The sequence below is a fragment of the Protopterus annectens genome, chromosome 9.part0, assembly GCF_019279795.1.
Source record: "Protopterus annectens isolate FY-2018-M chromosome 9.part0, PAN1.0, whole genome shotgun sequence".
In the NCBI taxonomy this organism is placed as follows: domain Eukaryota; kingdom Metazoa; phylum Chordata; order Ceratodontiformes; family Protopteridae; genus Protopterus; species Protopterus annectens.
Genome location: NC_056743.1, coordinates 1,460,133,194 through 1,460,149,161, shown reverse-complemented (window position 1 = coordinate 1,460,149,161; position 15,968 = coordinate 1,460,133,194). Strand labels below are relative to the sequence as shown.

Sequence of the window (15,968 nt, the reverse complement as noted above, 5' to 3'; positions counted from 1 at the left end):
TGCTGTGAAGGAAAGGTTAGTTTGCTGTTATTTTTGTATTTCTGTATTGCCTTTCTATATTTTGAATACTGTAGTTTGTTTTCTTTACCTTGTGTTTTGCTTGCATTCTGTTTAACAGCATATTAAAACTTCAAAAGAGACCACAGCTCTCTCTGTTCTGAGTCAGGCAGAAATAAGAACTGATTAATTAAGGACTCATTCATAAGACAGAAAAGGTCACTTAAGGTTAATCACTTGTTAACAGAGGGGTGGAGCTAGGAAATTTCTATTTAAGGAGTAAACTAAAACATTTCAGAGCTTTACCAGAAAGGCTCATCCAGACTCTGCTACACTTTGCTGTGAAGGAAAGGTTAGTTTGCTGTTATTTTTGTATTTCTGTATTGCCTTTCTATATTTTGAATACTGTAGTTTGTTTTCTTTACCTTGTGTTTTGCTTGCATTCTGTTTAACAGCATATTAAAACTTCAAAAGAGACCACAGCTCTCTCTGTTCTGAGTCAGGCAGAAATAAGAACTGATTAATTAAGGACTCATTCATAAGACAGAAAAGGTCACTTAAGGTTAATCACTTGTTAACAGAGGGTGGAGCTAGGAACTAAAATTTCTATTTAAGGAGTAAACTAAAACATTTCAGAGCTTTACCAGAAAGGCTCATCCAGACTCTGCTACACTTTGCTGTGAAGGAAAGGTTAGTTTGCTGTTATTTTTGTATTTCTGTATTGCCTTTCTATATTTTGAATACTGTAGTTTGTTTTCTTTACCTTGTGTTTTGCTTGCATTCTGTTTAACAGCATATTAAAACTTCAAAAGAGACCACAGCTCTCTCTGTTCTGAGTCAGGCTGAAATAAGAACTGATTAATTAAGGACTCATTCATAAGACAGAAAAGGTCACTTAAGGTTAATCACTTGTTAACAGAGGGGTGGAGCTAGGAACTAAAATTTCTATTTAAGGAGTAAACTAAAACATTTCAGAGCTTTACCAGAAAGGCTCATCCAGACTCTGCTACACTTTGCTGTGAAGGAAAGGTTAGTTTGCTGTTATTTTTTGTATTTCTGTATTGCCTTTCTATATTTTGAATACTGTAGTTTGTTTTCTTTACCTTGTGTTTTGCTTGCATTCTGTTTAACAGCATATTAAAACTTCAAAAGAGACCACAGCTCTCTCTGTTCTGAGTCAGGCAGAAATAAGAACTGATTAATTAAGGACTCATTCATAAGACAGAAAAGGTCACTTAAGGTTAATCACTTGTTAACAGAGGGGGTGGAGCTAGGAACTAAAATTTCTATTTAAGGAGTAAACTAAAACATTTCAGAGCTTTACCAGAAAGACTCATCCAGACTCTGCTACACTTTGCTGTGAAGGAAAGGTTAGTTTGCTGTTAGTTTTTGTATTTCTGTATTGCCTTTCTATATTTTGAATACTGTAGTTTGTTTTCTTTACCTTGTGTTTTGCTTGCATTCTGTTTAACAGCATATTAAAACTTCAAAAGAGACCACAGCTCTCTCTGTTCTGAGTCAGGCAGAAATAAGAACTGATTAATTAAGGACTCATTCATAAGACAGAAAAGGTCACTTAAGGTTAATCACTTGTTAACAGAGGGTGGAGCTAGGAACTAAAATTTCTATTTAAGGAGTAAACTAAAACATTTCAGAGCTTTACCAGAAAGGCTCATCCAGACTCTGCTACACTTTGCTGTGAAGGAAAGGTTAGTTTGCTGTTATTTTTGTATTTCTGTATTGCCTTTCTATATTTTGAATACTGTAGTTTGTTTTCTTTACCTTGTGTTTTGCTTGCATTCTGTTTAACAGCATATTAAAACTTCAAAAGAGACCACAGCTCTAGTCAGGCAGAAATAAGAACTGATTAATTAAGGACTCATTCATAAGACAGAAAAGGTCACTTAAGGTTAATCACTTGTTAACAGAGGGGTGGAGCTAGGAACTAAAATTTCTATTTAAGGAGTAAACTAAAACATTTCAGAGCTTTACCAGAAAGGCTCATCCAGACTCTGCTACACTTTGCTGTGAAGGAAAGGTTAGTTTGCTGTTATTTTTTGTATTTCTGTATTGCCTTTCTATATTTTGAATACTGTAGTTTGTTTTCTTTACCTTGTGTTTTGCTTGCATTCTGTTTAACAGCATATTAAAACTTCAAAAGAGACCACAGCTCTCTCTGTTCTGAGTCAGGCAGAATTTTTCCCCTCCTCCCACCCATTTAAGTTGTCTTGTTAAATACCACTGTCTTTCTAGTTGCCCGCCTCTTATGTTAATCTGACCATATATCTCATTTCTCTCTACTTTCACTGGCTTATGTGAGTAATCACAAAACCATCACTTTTGAAATCCCACCCCTTCAATTATTTAAATTTATTGGCCATCCTACAGTATTTCATAGTACCAAAATACAAAAGTAACCACGCCTTTCAGTCCATCTTGCTGTTTTAAGAATAGTAACTCTCCACTAAACCTTAACTTTTTAAACAGGTAAAACTCAAGTTACCTACTTTCATATCTAACTTCTCTAGTGCACACTGCAGAGTGCATTCTTTTCAATCTTACCTTTAAGCATCCCTGTTACTAGCACTTTCTCTAATACCTAAAAAGATCATCTCTACTTGACTCCAAGTAGACTTTTCTCTATCTGTTAAACCTAGCACTTGCTCCTACAGTACTTATTACCTTGATACGGCACTCTTATAGATAGCACCCCAAAAGGCAAACCCCCATTTCTCGGTCACTCCGTCCCCGGAATCTCTTTTAAAGTTTTTTGTCTAGTCCTTCTAGCATGTCGAGGATCAGTTGCTAGTGTCCTCTCCTGCTCAGCTGGTGAACCTGGGAATATTGAGGCAATGTTACAATTGCCTCATGTACACAGACAACCCTCTCCTTTTCCCACAAAACACAAATACATGCGAGAGATGCAACTATACAGCCAAACTGGAGGCTGAGCTCTCTCAACATAGGACTGGCAAGACCAGTCAGGAGGAGAAGGTTACCACACACACTATAGACCCAGTCTCACATAGTACCATCACAACCTCAAATCATACACATAAACACACAAAGACATACTCGGCTCTGATCAAAATCTACCAAAACAGCAGAGGCCACCAAAGCAGACACCCAAACAACCACCACTCAGAACACAACACCTGCAACACATAGACCTCACAGTCAGAGTGTCAAACAGTCACAGCCCTTAAGGCCAAACACAATGCCAGACACACTAGTCATTGGTGACTCCATAGTCAGACACACTGGCGTCCGCTCACCAGACTGAGTAAGGAGAAGGTCACAGTAAGCTGCCTGTTGGGCGCTAGAATCCGCCACATAACGCAAGCACTCAGGTCTCTCAACAGCAGGTACAAATATGACTCAGTCATTGTCCACGCTGGTGTAAACGACCTGAGGCGTACCTCCTTGGACTACATGAAAGAGACATTGAGGAGCTCTCTGATTATGTAGCCCAGGCAGGTATGACCCTGACCTTGAGCAGTATCCTACCTTCACCAAGAATGATGCCACAATACAGAGATAAGATGATCAGCTTTAACAATTGGCTTAAACTCTGGTGTCATTCAAAGGGGATCAATGTCTGTCTGCCTGGGATGACATGCTGGACAAGCCACGCTGCTTCAAGGGGCGGCTTGCACCTGTCACCCTGGGATTCGGATATTGGCAAAGGCTCTTGCCACCCCATAGTGCCATTTTAGGCAAGGCTCAAATTCTAAACCTACCACCCTAGAACACAAAAAGGAAAAAACTAAGGGTAATGCTGCTCAATGCCAGAAGTCTAAATCTCAAAATGCACGCACTCGAGGCCCTTCTCAGTATGGAGAACATCAATGTCTGTGCAGTGACAGAAACCTGGTTCAAGGCTCCTGAGAGCACCCCAGCACTATCAGGTTTTACCTCTTATCATGCGTTCCGGCCCCAAAATCCGGACAATACCAAGAAAGGAGGGGGGGTATCCATATTCATCAAAGACATCCACACCTCAAGACTGGTGGCAATGCACGATGCATCGGAGACCATCCAGGTGCAATTAACCATAGGCAAGACTGCTCTGCAAATTGTAGCATGTTACAGGCCACCCTCACAAACTCAGGAACCTCACATGGCCTTCCTGAAAACACTAGAGGATAAATGTATCACCAAACACCATCATACTAGGTGACTTCAATTACCCTAATATAGACTGGGAACACTACTCAAGCCCAAACACCCTAGCCCAAAAGTTCCTGGAATTCATAAACTCAAATGCCATGGAACAACTAGTCACCATCCCACAAGAGGAGAAAACATACTTGATCTCATCATCACGAACATGGGAGCACAATGTTCAACACGGAAGTATACCCCTCACTGGTGAGATCAGATCACAAACTAATCTCGCTGGAGGTCCTCATCCCACCCCACCTGAAATAAAAAGACCACAGTAAAAACTTCTGAAAGCCGACTTCACACTTCTAAAGACTAGTGTGGTCTCCTTTAAGGCCCCGAGCCGACGGAAAACAGTACTCAAGCCGCTGAATCACTTACAAATGCCTTCTACCAGCACCTGCAGGACTGCATGGATAAGGCAATCCCAAGCAAAACAAAGACTCTTTGTACCAAAGGCAAGCGTCCACTCTGGTGGACCCCAGCCATAAACAAACTCTACAACAAAGGAGGAAGCTACTACAAGATAGAGCAAAATCCTTAAAAGGTAAGACACCCTTGATCACTATAAGTAAAAACTAAGAGCTCTCATAAAATCATCCAAAGCAAATTTTGAGAGAAAAATAGCTAAAGACTCAAAAAGACAATCATAAGGCCTTCTTTAGCTATGTTAGAAACCTGGGAGGAAACTCCCAGATATGCTCAGAACTAGTTCAAAATGATGTGAAGATTACTGATCCTACAGACATTGCCAACATACTGGCTGACAGGTTCAGTGCAAACTTCTCCCCTCCCCCCAAAGGAGAGATATCTATACCAAGTGATTGCAGCCCCCAAACATCTCCAACGCCCAAGTGAGAACTGCTCTCTCCAAAGCAAAAACACAGCATCCATGGGACCTGATGGTGTCCCCGGCTGTGTGCTCCACGAACTCAACGAGGAATTAAACCCACAGCTAGGACAGCTGTTTAATCATAGTCTTTCCTCTGGATACGTCTCCAGGAGTGGCGCACTGCAACTGTGGTCCCACTTCACAAAGGCGGTGCCTCCACCGACCCTGGAAATTACCGCCCATTAGCTTGACAAGCCTTATCTGCAAAGCCATGGAGAGGATCATAATGGACCTCATAAATAAAGACATAGGGAATTTGCAGACTTTGGATCCATCCCAGTTTGGCTTTGTCAAAGGCAGATCATGCCTTCTAAACTTGGTTGACTTTTGAAACAGTCACCAAAGCCATTGATGAGGGAATGGCAGTCCATACAGCCTACCTCGATCTGGCGAAGGCCTTTGATACAATACCCCACTCGGGTATCATTGAAAAACTCATCAGCTTAAATGTTAACCCATACATCACAAGATGGGTTGCAAACTGGCTGAGTGACAGAACCCACAGGGTCAGAGTTGCTGGCGCCATGTCAGACTCAAAGCCTGTCACAAGTGGTGTACCACAGGGCTCAGTCCTGGGCCCACTCTTGTTTGGCATCTACTTTTCCGAAGTACAAGCAAACACAGGAGGGTTATGGCTGACAAAGTTTGCAGATGACTGCAAACTGGGCGCCATAGTAGAAAACACATCTGACACAGATATACTTCAGAAGGGTCTCACAGAAATGGATAACTGGTGCCAGAGCCATGGCCTAAAGTTAAATGCCAAAAAATGCATAGTCATACCCTTCGGGAAAAACAAGGTTACCCCTAGCTACCAAATAGGTGGCAATCCACTGATTACAGAAGAAGTTATCAGGGACCTGGGGACCCAGGTTGATAGTAGTCTGTCATTCGACACCCATGTAGCTAAAGTAGTTAGGAAGACCTTCTACATTGCCCACCTTATCATGAAGGGATTCTCATCTAGATCAAGGGAGGTCATAGTCTCCTATACTCATCACTCATCAGACCAATGATTGAGTACAATGCCCCATTCGAATGTATCTGACCCGACACTTGCAGCAGCTGGAGAGGCCACAAAGTTCCTCACCAAAAGGATAAAGGGTCTCAAACATCTGTCCTATGCTGCCCGACTGAAAGAACTCCAGCTCTATTCAGTCGCTTGCTCAGAGGTGACCTTTGCCTAACATACAAGGCCATGTCAAACCCAGATTTGATGAATATGCTTCACCTCAAAAATCTAGATCCGTCAGAGCCACAAGGGCGGGAGACTTAAACCTCGACACGGCTATTAATAGGGCGTGCTGGAGGATAGATTCATCACCCAAAGACTCCCTATGCTGTGGAATAAAATCCCGGTATATGTGAGGCAGAGCACCTCGCTGGCCTTGTTCAAGAGAAATCTTGACCAATGGATGGGACATCGCAGATATACCCCAGGGATTACCTCAGTGTCACTGCTCAACAGAGGCACAGCAAAATAATGGGTATAGTTCCCCATACTAAAGGGGTGGCGTAAGCCACAAAACTATGGGCTAGGCTTGTAAATGCCCTCGGGCAGATAGCCTAGTATGAACCTATGAACCTATGAACCTATAAGTACTAACCCTCTGTGTGTGTGTTTGTGTGTGTGTGTGTGTGTGTGTGTGTGTGTGTGTGTGTATATATATATATATATATACACACACACACACACACACACACACACACACACACATATAATGTTTAAAGGCACATTAAGCTTTTAGTGGCACTTAGAAATCAGCAAATGTAGATAGAAAATGATAAATGAAAACAATAGTTTCAAATCACCTTTCTGTTTGTGTATTTATATGTTTGTTTGGATTGTAGTTAATAGGTGGTTGTGGATAGGTTAGGTTTGCTTTTTGGTTTAGTTTTCTTGTATTTGGTGCTTTCGTATTGGTTGGAGGTCCTTGCCACTGTGAGTTTTAATGTGCTCTTGCAGTAATTTCCTTTAATAGGTAGGTTTCTTCTTTCTCCTACATGTTGTCATTCTGGATTTGGAATTGGGCTTGGCCCCTTGCAAAATCACTGTATGTGTAGTTTAGTTTTACATTTAATTGTTTGAATTTTAGTATTTGTGTTCAGTCTTTCAGGTATAGGAAAGATAGCCTTGAATTCTTTGCAAGAGCCTTTTTTAAATGTTTTTTTTCTATCTCTTCTCAGAAAAGGGAGATATGTAGCAGGTTTAATGTCTCATGCTTTTTTCTCTCTCATTTTAGGTTACCCATTGGCATTGCACCAACCGTATTTGCAATTCTAGCAGAAATAAAGGGTGAATATGGGGAATATATACTTAGTCCAAAACTATAAATTCTTGCAATATTCCCCTTAGTCTATGTTTCAAAATCTCTATTTCATTTCAACTACAATACGTCTCAGCATTTTTAAGTCCATGTTTCTTGACTGCAAACACAATTCTAGCACATACTTCACCAAATATGCAGTTTTCTTCAATTTCTCCTTGACTTTTGTTCAGGGTTTTGCATTTTAACAATTGTATGTTAGATATTCTGAGGTAGAGCCTTTACTGATATCTGAACACGATTGCTGTTTCTCTTTTTTATAAATTGCTATTATAATTTGTACAGAATGCACCTACATTTTATGTATCATTTCCTATATTCTGTGGTATGATTTTTTTATTGTACTGTACTATCTTGTCTCATATTGTAAAATATAATGCATTGTACTAAACATTTTGTACTTTTATTAACTGTCTTGAGTAGCCCTGGAAAAACCCATTGTGTGCCATATGCACTTGACAAGTCATCTGATTTAAAATAAATAGAATCTCAAAACGGCTGCATTGTATTAAGAAATATTTCTAAAATATTATAAATTCAGTTAATATGTTATATATTTATAGAACAGAATCATTTTATCATCAAAAGCAAATGATTTGCAGAGCTACTGAATAAGACAAAATTGAATTTTAAAGTAACATTTTTTGTGGAAAATTGCTATTACAATATATAGTTTACCTGTTTCCTCTGTATTATGGAATATTGTTTCTCCCTGTGTTCCATTTGATTTCAATGCATTCAATACATCATCCAAAACAGATTTTTCCACCTCCTGTAGCAGTGATGTTATTTCTTTTTGCTGTTCTTCTCTCTGTGTCTCGGCACTTCCATTATTCAGTCCAACTGTGAATATTCTGTCAACTTTCATCTGAAAAATAAATGCATATACAAACATTGTCAGAGCAATGGATATTATCTCCCATTGTACTGTCATATATAAAAGCCAGTGTATAAAATCATAATCCATCTATTATATTGCCTATTAAGCTGTACAGAATTCAGCTTTTTCTCTAAATGTATGGGAGAAATTAAGACTTTACAAAATATGCATATCCTTGTTAAGGCTCTTTCAAATTAAGGAACTTTTTCTAGGACTTGATAACAGAAGAAAATACACCTTGGTTTTATTAAGCTTGTTCCCTGTCTTCAAATCCAGGCTTCATTTTTTTCAGTTTGTGCACCAAAAGACCTGTCTTTATTACCCCCAAGCTGAAATGTCAGTTAGGCGGTAGGATGGGAGGAAGGTACGATGCTTACAATGTGAAATAGTACAGACTGCATATCAATTATTAAAACAATCATGACATTACAAGAGGTAAGGAGATACAAAATTATTATTTTGCAAAAATGAATTTAAATATAGGCGCATAATGAAAACTAGTACGACAACATAATGGTGTTTTTTTTTTCATCCATATTTTTGGTTGGTAACAGCTCTATTTGGTCACTTGTTTTCTGGACTTGTATTTCAAAAGCATTTTTGTTTTTTTTTCTTTAGTCTATTTGCCCTGCATATGAGTGTTTTTGTTATGCCAGTATAGAATTGTATTTATAGCATATTGTGGCTTTAAATAACAGGTACAAAAGCTGCTTTATTCACTAATGTGAATATTGTCACCTGCTTGTCTACTTTTAGATCAGTAACCTGTTTGGCAATTAGAACTCACCAAACACTCCGAAGCCCAAGTCTCCATTCCACTGAGAATGCAAAGTCCAACACAGTGTAAATATAAATACAAATGTATTTAAAAAGTTTTAAATCAATAATAGAAGAAGCTACATCTGCTCTCCTTGAAGGCACAAAAGAGACACCTTTGGCTAACAAATCTATTAATATTGTGTCAAAAGAGTATTCAGAAAAAATATAAATTTTGAAGTCCTTATTAGTGTTTGTCAATGTTTCACGCAGACTAGAATAAGGTACAGTTTCTATAACTAGTACATTTAAGTCTTCTTGTTCCTGGACCGAAGATTCATCCTCCGAACTTGGTCCGAAGGCGGAGAGGAGGTCAGGACATGAAAAAGGTTGCCTCCCTCTGCCCCACCAGGTGAAGTAGTGAGGTTGAGGCTGCTCTCTGATCACTACTGTTAGAAAAGTCTTCAATACTTGGGGAATTCGAGACAATGGTTGAGTCAGAATGATCAGTTGAAACAAAGCAAGCTTCAAGAGGCTGGCGGTTTTCAACCACCCAAGGCATGTGAGCCAAAAAATTGCCTTGGGATGGAGGAGGTTGGGATATGCTGTACCACATTTATACTCTTCGATATCCCTGTTTAACTTCTTTATCTTAGTAGAAGTTAATTTTAAAATGTGTTGGTCTATTCAATGGAGGGTGCGTTCATAATCAAACTTGTATCTATGGAAATTTGTATCATTCCTGATGGCATCATCAAGCTTAGAAGTATCAAGAAGAAGAATGTCAATAGCCTGCTGATAATGATGGCAAATAAATTCCATAACTTCGACCCCGTGACGGTCGAATAGTTTTATCAAGTCTCTATGGAAAGCAGTCCCGTCCTGGAGGGCAGTTGGATACTGCCAGGATCTAAAGCCTTTGGGGATTATGTTGGCTCGTTTGCATTCCCCAAAATATGCACCTCCATTTGTAATTTTCTTAGTTTCAAGAGATTTTGATCAAATGTATTTAATTTAGAAGGCAAGTCTGTAGAGACACTCGTGTTATAGTCTGGTTTATTTGACTTTGATGAATTACCAAACTCAAATGCTCGATTTAACCATGAAGAAAGAGAAGTAGTGCCTTGACTGGAAGGACCTGTACATATATGAAATCGATGGTCAGTACCACATGAGTTCCCCTGGCTCCAAATCTGGGAGGTACACAGGAACCTGGAAGCTGTGTCTCCGGGAGAACTGAGTCAGGTCCATGCTTAGAGCCCTCATCTCTGGGATGGAAATGGCCTGCTGGAAACATGGAAGCAGTAATAGCGCTGACCCCTAAATGTGTTGAACCACAGACACCTGCTGGAAAAGTCTCTAAATCCAAGCCTCGGCTGTGATCCCAAAGCACTGTCCAACCTGTTTGATAGTACATTCACATTTTCGGTTAGAATCTCAATAAGTTGTGTTAAATTTCCGGCCTCATTGGAAGTACTAGAACCGGACTGAGACTCAGGAGCATTTTCCATAACAAACACACCAGACAAACTGGAAAAACTAGAAAACGCTGTGAGAACTCACCAAACACTCCGAAGCCCAAGTCTCAATTCCACTGAGAATGCAAAGTCCAACGCAGTGTAAATATAAATACAAATTTATTTAAAAAGTTTTAAATCAATAATAGAAGAAGCTACATCTGCTCTCCTTGAAGGCACAAAAGAGACACCTTTGACTGACTTTGGTGCGGTTGTAATCAAACTTGTATCTATGGAAATTTGTATCATTCCTGATGGCATCATCAAGCTTAGAAGTATCAAGAAGAAGAATGTCAATAGCCTGTTGATAATGATGGCAAATCAATTCCATAAGTTTGACCCCGTGATGGAGGACGAATCTTCGGTCCAGGAACAAGAAGACTTAAATGCATTAGTTATAGAAACTGTACCTTATTCTAGTCTACGTGAAACATTGACAAACACTAATAAGGACTTTAAAATTTATAATTTTTCTGACTACTCTTTTGATACAATGTTAATAGATTTGTTAGCCAAAGGTGTCTCTTTTGTGCCTTCAATGAGAGCAGATGTAGCTTCTTCTATTATTGATTTAAAACTTTTTAAATAAATTTGTATTTATATTTACACTGCGTTGGACTTTGCATTCTCAGTGGAATTGAGACTTGGGCTTCTGAGTGTTTGGTGAGTTCTCACAGTGTTTTCTAGTTTTTCCAGTTTGTCCGGTGTGTTTGGCAATTAGAGCAGAACGTACTGTAACCTCTGAGGGATACAAGTGACTCTGTGTTTCTACATAGCATCACTGTTATTCCTGACTTTTAGTTGGAGAATTCTAAATTGTGTGTAGCAAGTCAGTACTTACTTGTGTTTCTGTAGCATACCACTGTTATTCCTGACTTTTAGTGGAGAATGCTAAATTGTGTGTAGCATCTTAGTAGTTACTGCTTTCTCATCATAACCTTTATAACAATACATAATAGCGTAGTGTATGTTATAATATCTTGGTATCAACTGCAGTTACCTTTTGTGTTTATTCTCTGCTATCCTTGCACTTTATGTTGCTCATAGAATTGTGTTGTTTCTTACAAGGTATGCTGTACCTCCCTTGCATCCTCTATCTTAGTTACTTGGTAATCAGAGTGATTTAAAACTTCAGACCTAATATTCACCTCCTTTTCCTTTTATTTCCAGTCTCCCCAGCACAACTTTTATTCTGTGTCTTGCCCAACCTCCAATAAACCAAAGGCTGCCTGGTTGCCCTGCACTGTGAGACGGTCATCTGTGGAACACTAAAGTGCTTTCAGCTACACTAGTGTATGTTAGAATTGTATTTAATCTGTCCTCTAAACTGAAGACTTTTTGCTATAGCCTTTTACTGTAAGCGTGCACACTACTGCCCCCCCCCCCATTTTTTTTCTCTTCCTATTATACTCCTAGGTCAATTACTTAAAATTACTTTCTTTTTCTTGGAAAATATGTACCTGCAGCTCATACTTCAATTGTTTTTCCCTATAGATGTGGTGGTTCTTTTCACCACACTGTATGAGATTAGTAGCCCAAGATTTGTAGTTATTAAGAAGATACTGCACTACACTGACCTGGAATTGACTGAGCTTGGTTTCCCTGACTGTTTTCTTAGCAGCTGGCCTAGCTCATTTTTTCTGGCTCACAACTTTGCATTACTTTGTTTCTATCTCTGTCCCCCACCTTGAACCTGCACACCTCCCTCCCGATACTCCTGCCTAATTTCAGAGGAAAAACCTGATGTAGAAAGGCACAGTCTTTTGACTTAGCTTTTCTGCCCTTGCTTCATAGGCATCCCTAATAGTGTAATCACATATAACATATTCCATTCCTTTTTAAATAGTACTCTATTGACTCCTAATTTACTGCCCTTTCTAAAACCCCTGGCATAACTACATTATTTTCCTACTTCTCAGTGAACTTGCCACTCCCTGTTTTTAAAGAAAAATAAAAACAGAAAAGAAAATAACTTTTTTTCTTTAGACTCTAGCTTGTCTAATTGTCCTTAAATGTGGCTGTTTATCTTCCCCAGACACTGGATTGTACTGGCTGATTGTTTTTTTTTGTACTTTGCTCCAGGTGTAGTCCCGCTCCATTCACCCTCGCTGTGCTCGGGCTCATTTCACTTCCCTCCCACCCCCATTCCCACCCAACCCCCCCATATCACTTCCTTTATACCTAACCACAGGTGCCTCCCATCTATCAAACTCCTCCCCTCCCCTTCCTGTTACACAAGCTACCACCCACTACAAACTCTCTCCCTACCTTACAACTCCTCCCGAAACTTTCAACCAACTCTTCCTATTAAAGCCCTCTCCTCCTCTTCAAACATGCCAGAATTAATCATTCCTGTTATACTTCTGCCTGCACTGCTCCTCCTACACAACATAACATCACCTCACACACTCTTAGCCCTTATACATAAAGTCCCCATCTACCCTCACCAAAGTTGCTTTTCTTACCCTCAGCAATCCATACTCATCTCTGCATCTATCCTTCCAATAAATATACTACTCCCTAAAATAAAAACTCCTTATTTCAACCATAGTACATCTAAGTATAAAACAAAATACTTTCACAACTACCCACAAAAAATTAAAGCTTATGACTTCCCAAGGACTCTACTCTTGTCAGGTGATATACACCCAAACCCTGGTCCTACCACTATTTCTAACACCCCACAAAATATCACCCCCAATTCTAATCAACCATCCATACCAAAAAAGAAAATCTCCTTCTATTCTAGCAATACTCGAAGTATGCTCAACAAACTAAGCCAGTCTCATGCTTGGGTATCTCTTCATACCCCAGACATTATCTCTGTCACAGAAACTTGGCTTAAACCTCAAAACCGAGATAAAGACATTCTTCCTCCAGGTTATAATATACTTCGTCGAGATCACTTAAAGAAAAAAGGTGGAGGTGTTCCTTTAGTTTTCTCTAACTACCTCACTCCCTTCCTAAAAAAACAATTCTCTCCTTTACACCTGCTGAAATACTAATAGTAAACCTCAAACCCACTGACTTTACTACCATCACAGTAGTAGCCATATATATTCTACCAGGGGGCAACATCCCCTTAATGGAAAATATACTGTCATATCTTTCCCTAAATTTCCCTAATGAAACCATCCTTCTTGGGGACATAAACATTAATTGGCATAACCTTACTAATCCAAACCCTCCACAACACATACACCTCCATGGATTTACACAACTAATTTCCAAACCTAACCATACTAATAACTCTCATTCTCTTCAAGCGCCTTGATAGAGTGGATACTTGCTTCTAACCACAGCAAATAAAAATAGCCCTGAAACTCTACCTGATGCCGAATGACCACTCACCTATAAAAGTGCTACATCACCCACCTCCCCAAATCACACTGGATTATTACCTGCCACAAACTTTCAACCTTTAACCCAGACACTTTTAAAACCCTCCTCTCTAGAATTAACTGGAATTTCCTTACTCAGCTCCCACTCAACAAAGCAGAAAATGCCTTCAACTCAACTTTCTTAAAAAGTTTAAATTCTCTAGCCCCAGTGAGGAAAAGTTCAATTAAAGGCAAACATTTCGCCCTGGCTAATTAAAACCACCTGTACCCTTATGAAATCCAGAGATAAGGCATGGAAAACACAGGTACAAACCAAACTTCCAGCTGACCTCCTAAAGTATAAAGAACTTAGAAATCAGACAAAAAAACCTTATCAACAAAGACAAATAAGACATTTATTATAATCCCCCAAAAACATTAACATTTTATCGAAAAAAATCTGGAATGCTATAAACCAAGTACTACATCCAGGTAACTCAACTTCACCAAACCCATGTCCTGACAAGTCACCTGAAGAAACTGCCAATATCATTAACACCTACTTTATCGAATCCATTTCCAAACTATTTAACCCCAACCTCTCAAACAACACTTCAAACCTCCCTATATACCCCTCAACCACTATCTCAGTAAACTCCTTCTATCTCAAACCTGTCTCCACTGACTATATCAAAACTCTGCTCTCAAAGCTCAAACCATGTTCTGTATCAGTAGACAATATTCCTTCTTATAGGTTCATAGGTTCATAGGTTCATAGGATGGTACTAGGCTATCGGTGCTAGGTTCTATACAAGCCTAGCCATAACAATTTCCTGGCTATTTCTTCCCACACTATTTACTTCCCTGGACCACTGTCTAGCAGGGTGACTGATGTGATCCCTGGAGTGAATTTCCTTTCTCCCATCCAGTAATCAAGGTTCCATTTAAAGAGGGCCAAAGAGGTGCTCTGCTTGACATGTATGGGCAGTCTATTCCAGAGTCTGGGGAGTCTCTGGGTCAGGAATCTATCCCTCCAGCATGTTTTGTTTATTGTGATGACAAGGTTTAGATCCCTGGAGCATGTGGCTCTGAGGGATTGGGATTTCTTTAAGTGTAGCAAGTCCAACAGCTCTGGGTTTGACATGGCCTTGTATGTTAAGCAGAGATTGCCTCAGAGTAGACGATATGCGACAGAGTATAGCTGGAGTTTTTTAAGGTGGTCAGCATAGGTCATCTGCTTTAGGCCTGTGATTCTTTTAGTGAGGTATTTCTGTGGCCCTTCCAGTTGTTGCAGATGTCTTGAGAGGTACATGCCAAATGGGGCATTGTATTCTATAATGGGTCTAATGAGGGATGAATACAGTGGGACAATTACCTCCTTTTTTCTGGATGAAAAGCTCTTAGTGATGAGGTGTGCCACATAGAAGGATTTCCTGACTGATAATTTTGGAAAGTTGCGTGCATAAAACTTTGTTATCACCATGCATTTCCCTGCCAAGTCTTAATTTCTCTGGATTGCTGCACACTCCTTTGCTATGCCTGTATCTATACTAATCAATCGGTCCATCTCTGAGTCTAAAGTTCCTTCTATCTGGAAGCAGTTTTACATTCTTCCCATTCATAAAGGAGTCAACGCCACTGAAATATCTAATTTCAGACCTATCACTATCCTCTCCCCTCTCTCCAAAATCCTTGAGAAATGTATACACAAACAAGTTATGCATTATCTCTTACAAGAAAAACTTCTCACTCCAACACAGCATGCCTTCTGTCCCAAGCATAGTACAACCACAGCTCTACTATCATTTCTCAACACCTTAGCCCTGGCTAAAGATAATCACAAGCTCATATCCTGTCTATTCCTTGACCTTTCTAAGGCTTTTGACACTGTCTCACACACTCTGCTACTTAGTAAACTTGTAGACCTAAACTTCTCCACGGATACAGTTGCATGGTTCTCTAGCTATCTTTCTGATAGGCTGCAGTCAGTACGATGGGACTCGGCACTATCTACCCCCTCTCGTTAAGAACTGGTATTCCCCAAGGTTCCATTCTTGGACCTCTACACTTTAATATCTTCACCAACTCACTCCACAACTCTTGTCCTCAGTCTAA

At 39.7% G+C, this 15,968-nt stretch overlaps 1 protein-coding gene across 5 annotated transcripts in view; it reads right to left on the bottom strand.

Moving 5' to 3' along the window:
* Positions 1 to 15,968, bottom strand: part of LOC122812119 (adhesion G protein-coupled receptor E2-like) — a 1,702,710-nt gene that overhangs the window by 542,524 nt on the left and 1,144,218 nt on the right. For all 5 annotated transcript variants that reach the window (XM_044084406.1, XM_044084405.1, XM_044084408.1 and 2 more), the window contains one exon: positions 8,059 to 8,248. In XM_044084406.1, the coding sequence (XP_043940341.1) occupies positions 8,059 to 8,248 (190 nt within the window). The remainder of the gene's footprint in view (positions 1 to 8,058; positions 8,249 to 15,968) is intronic.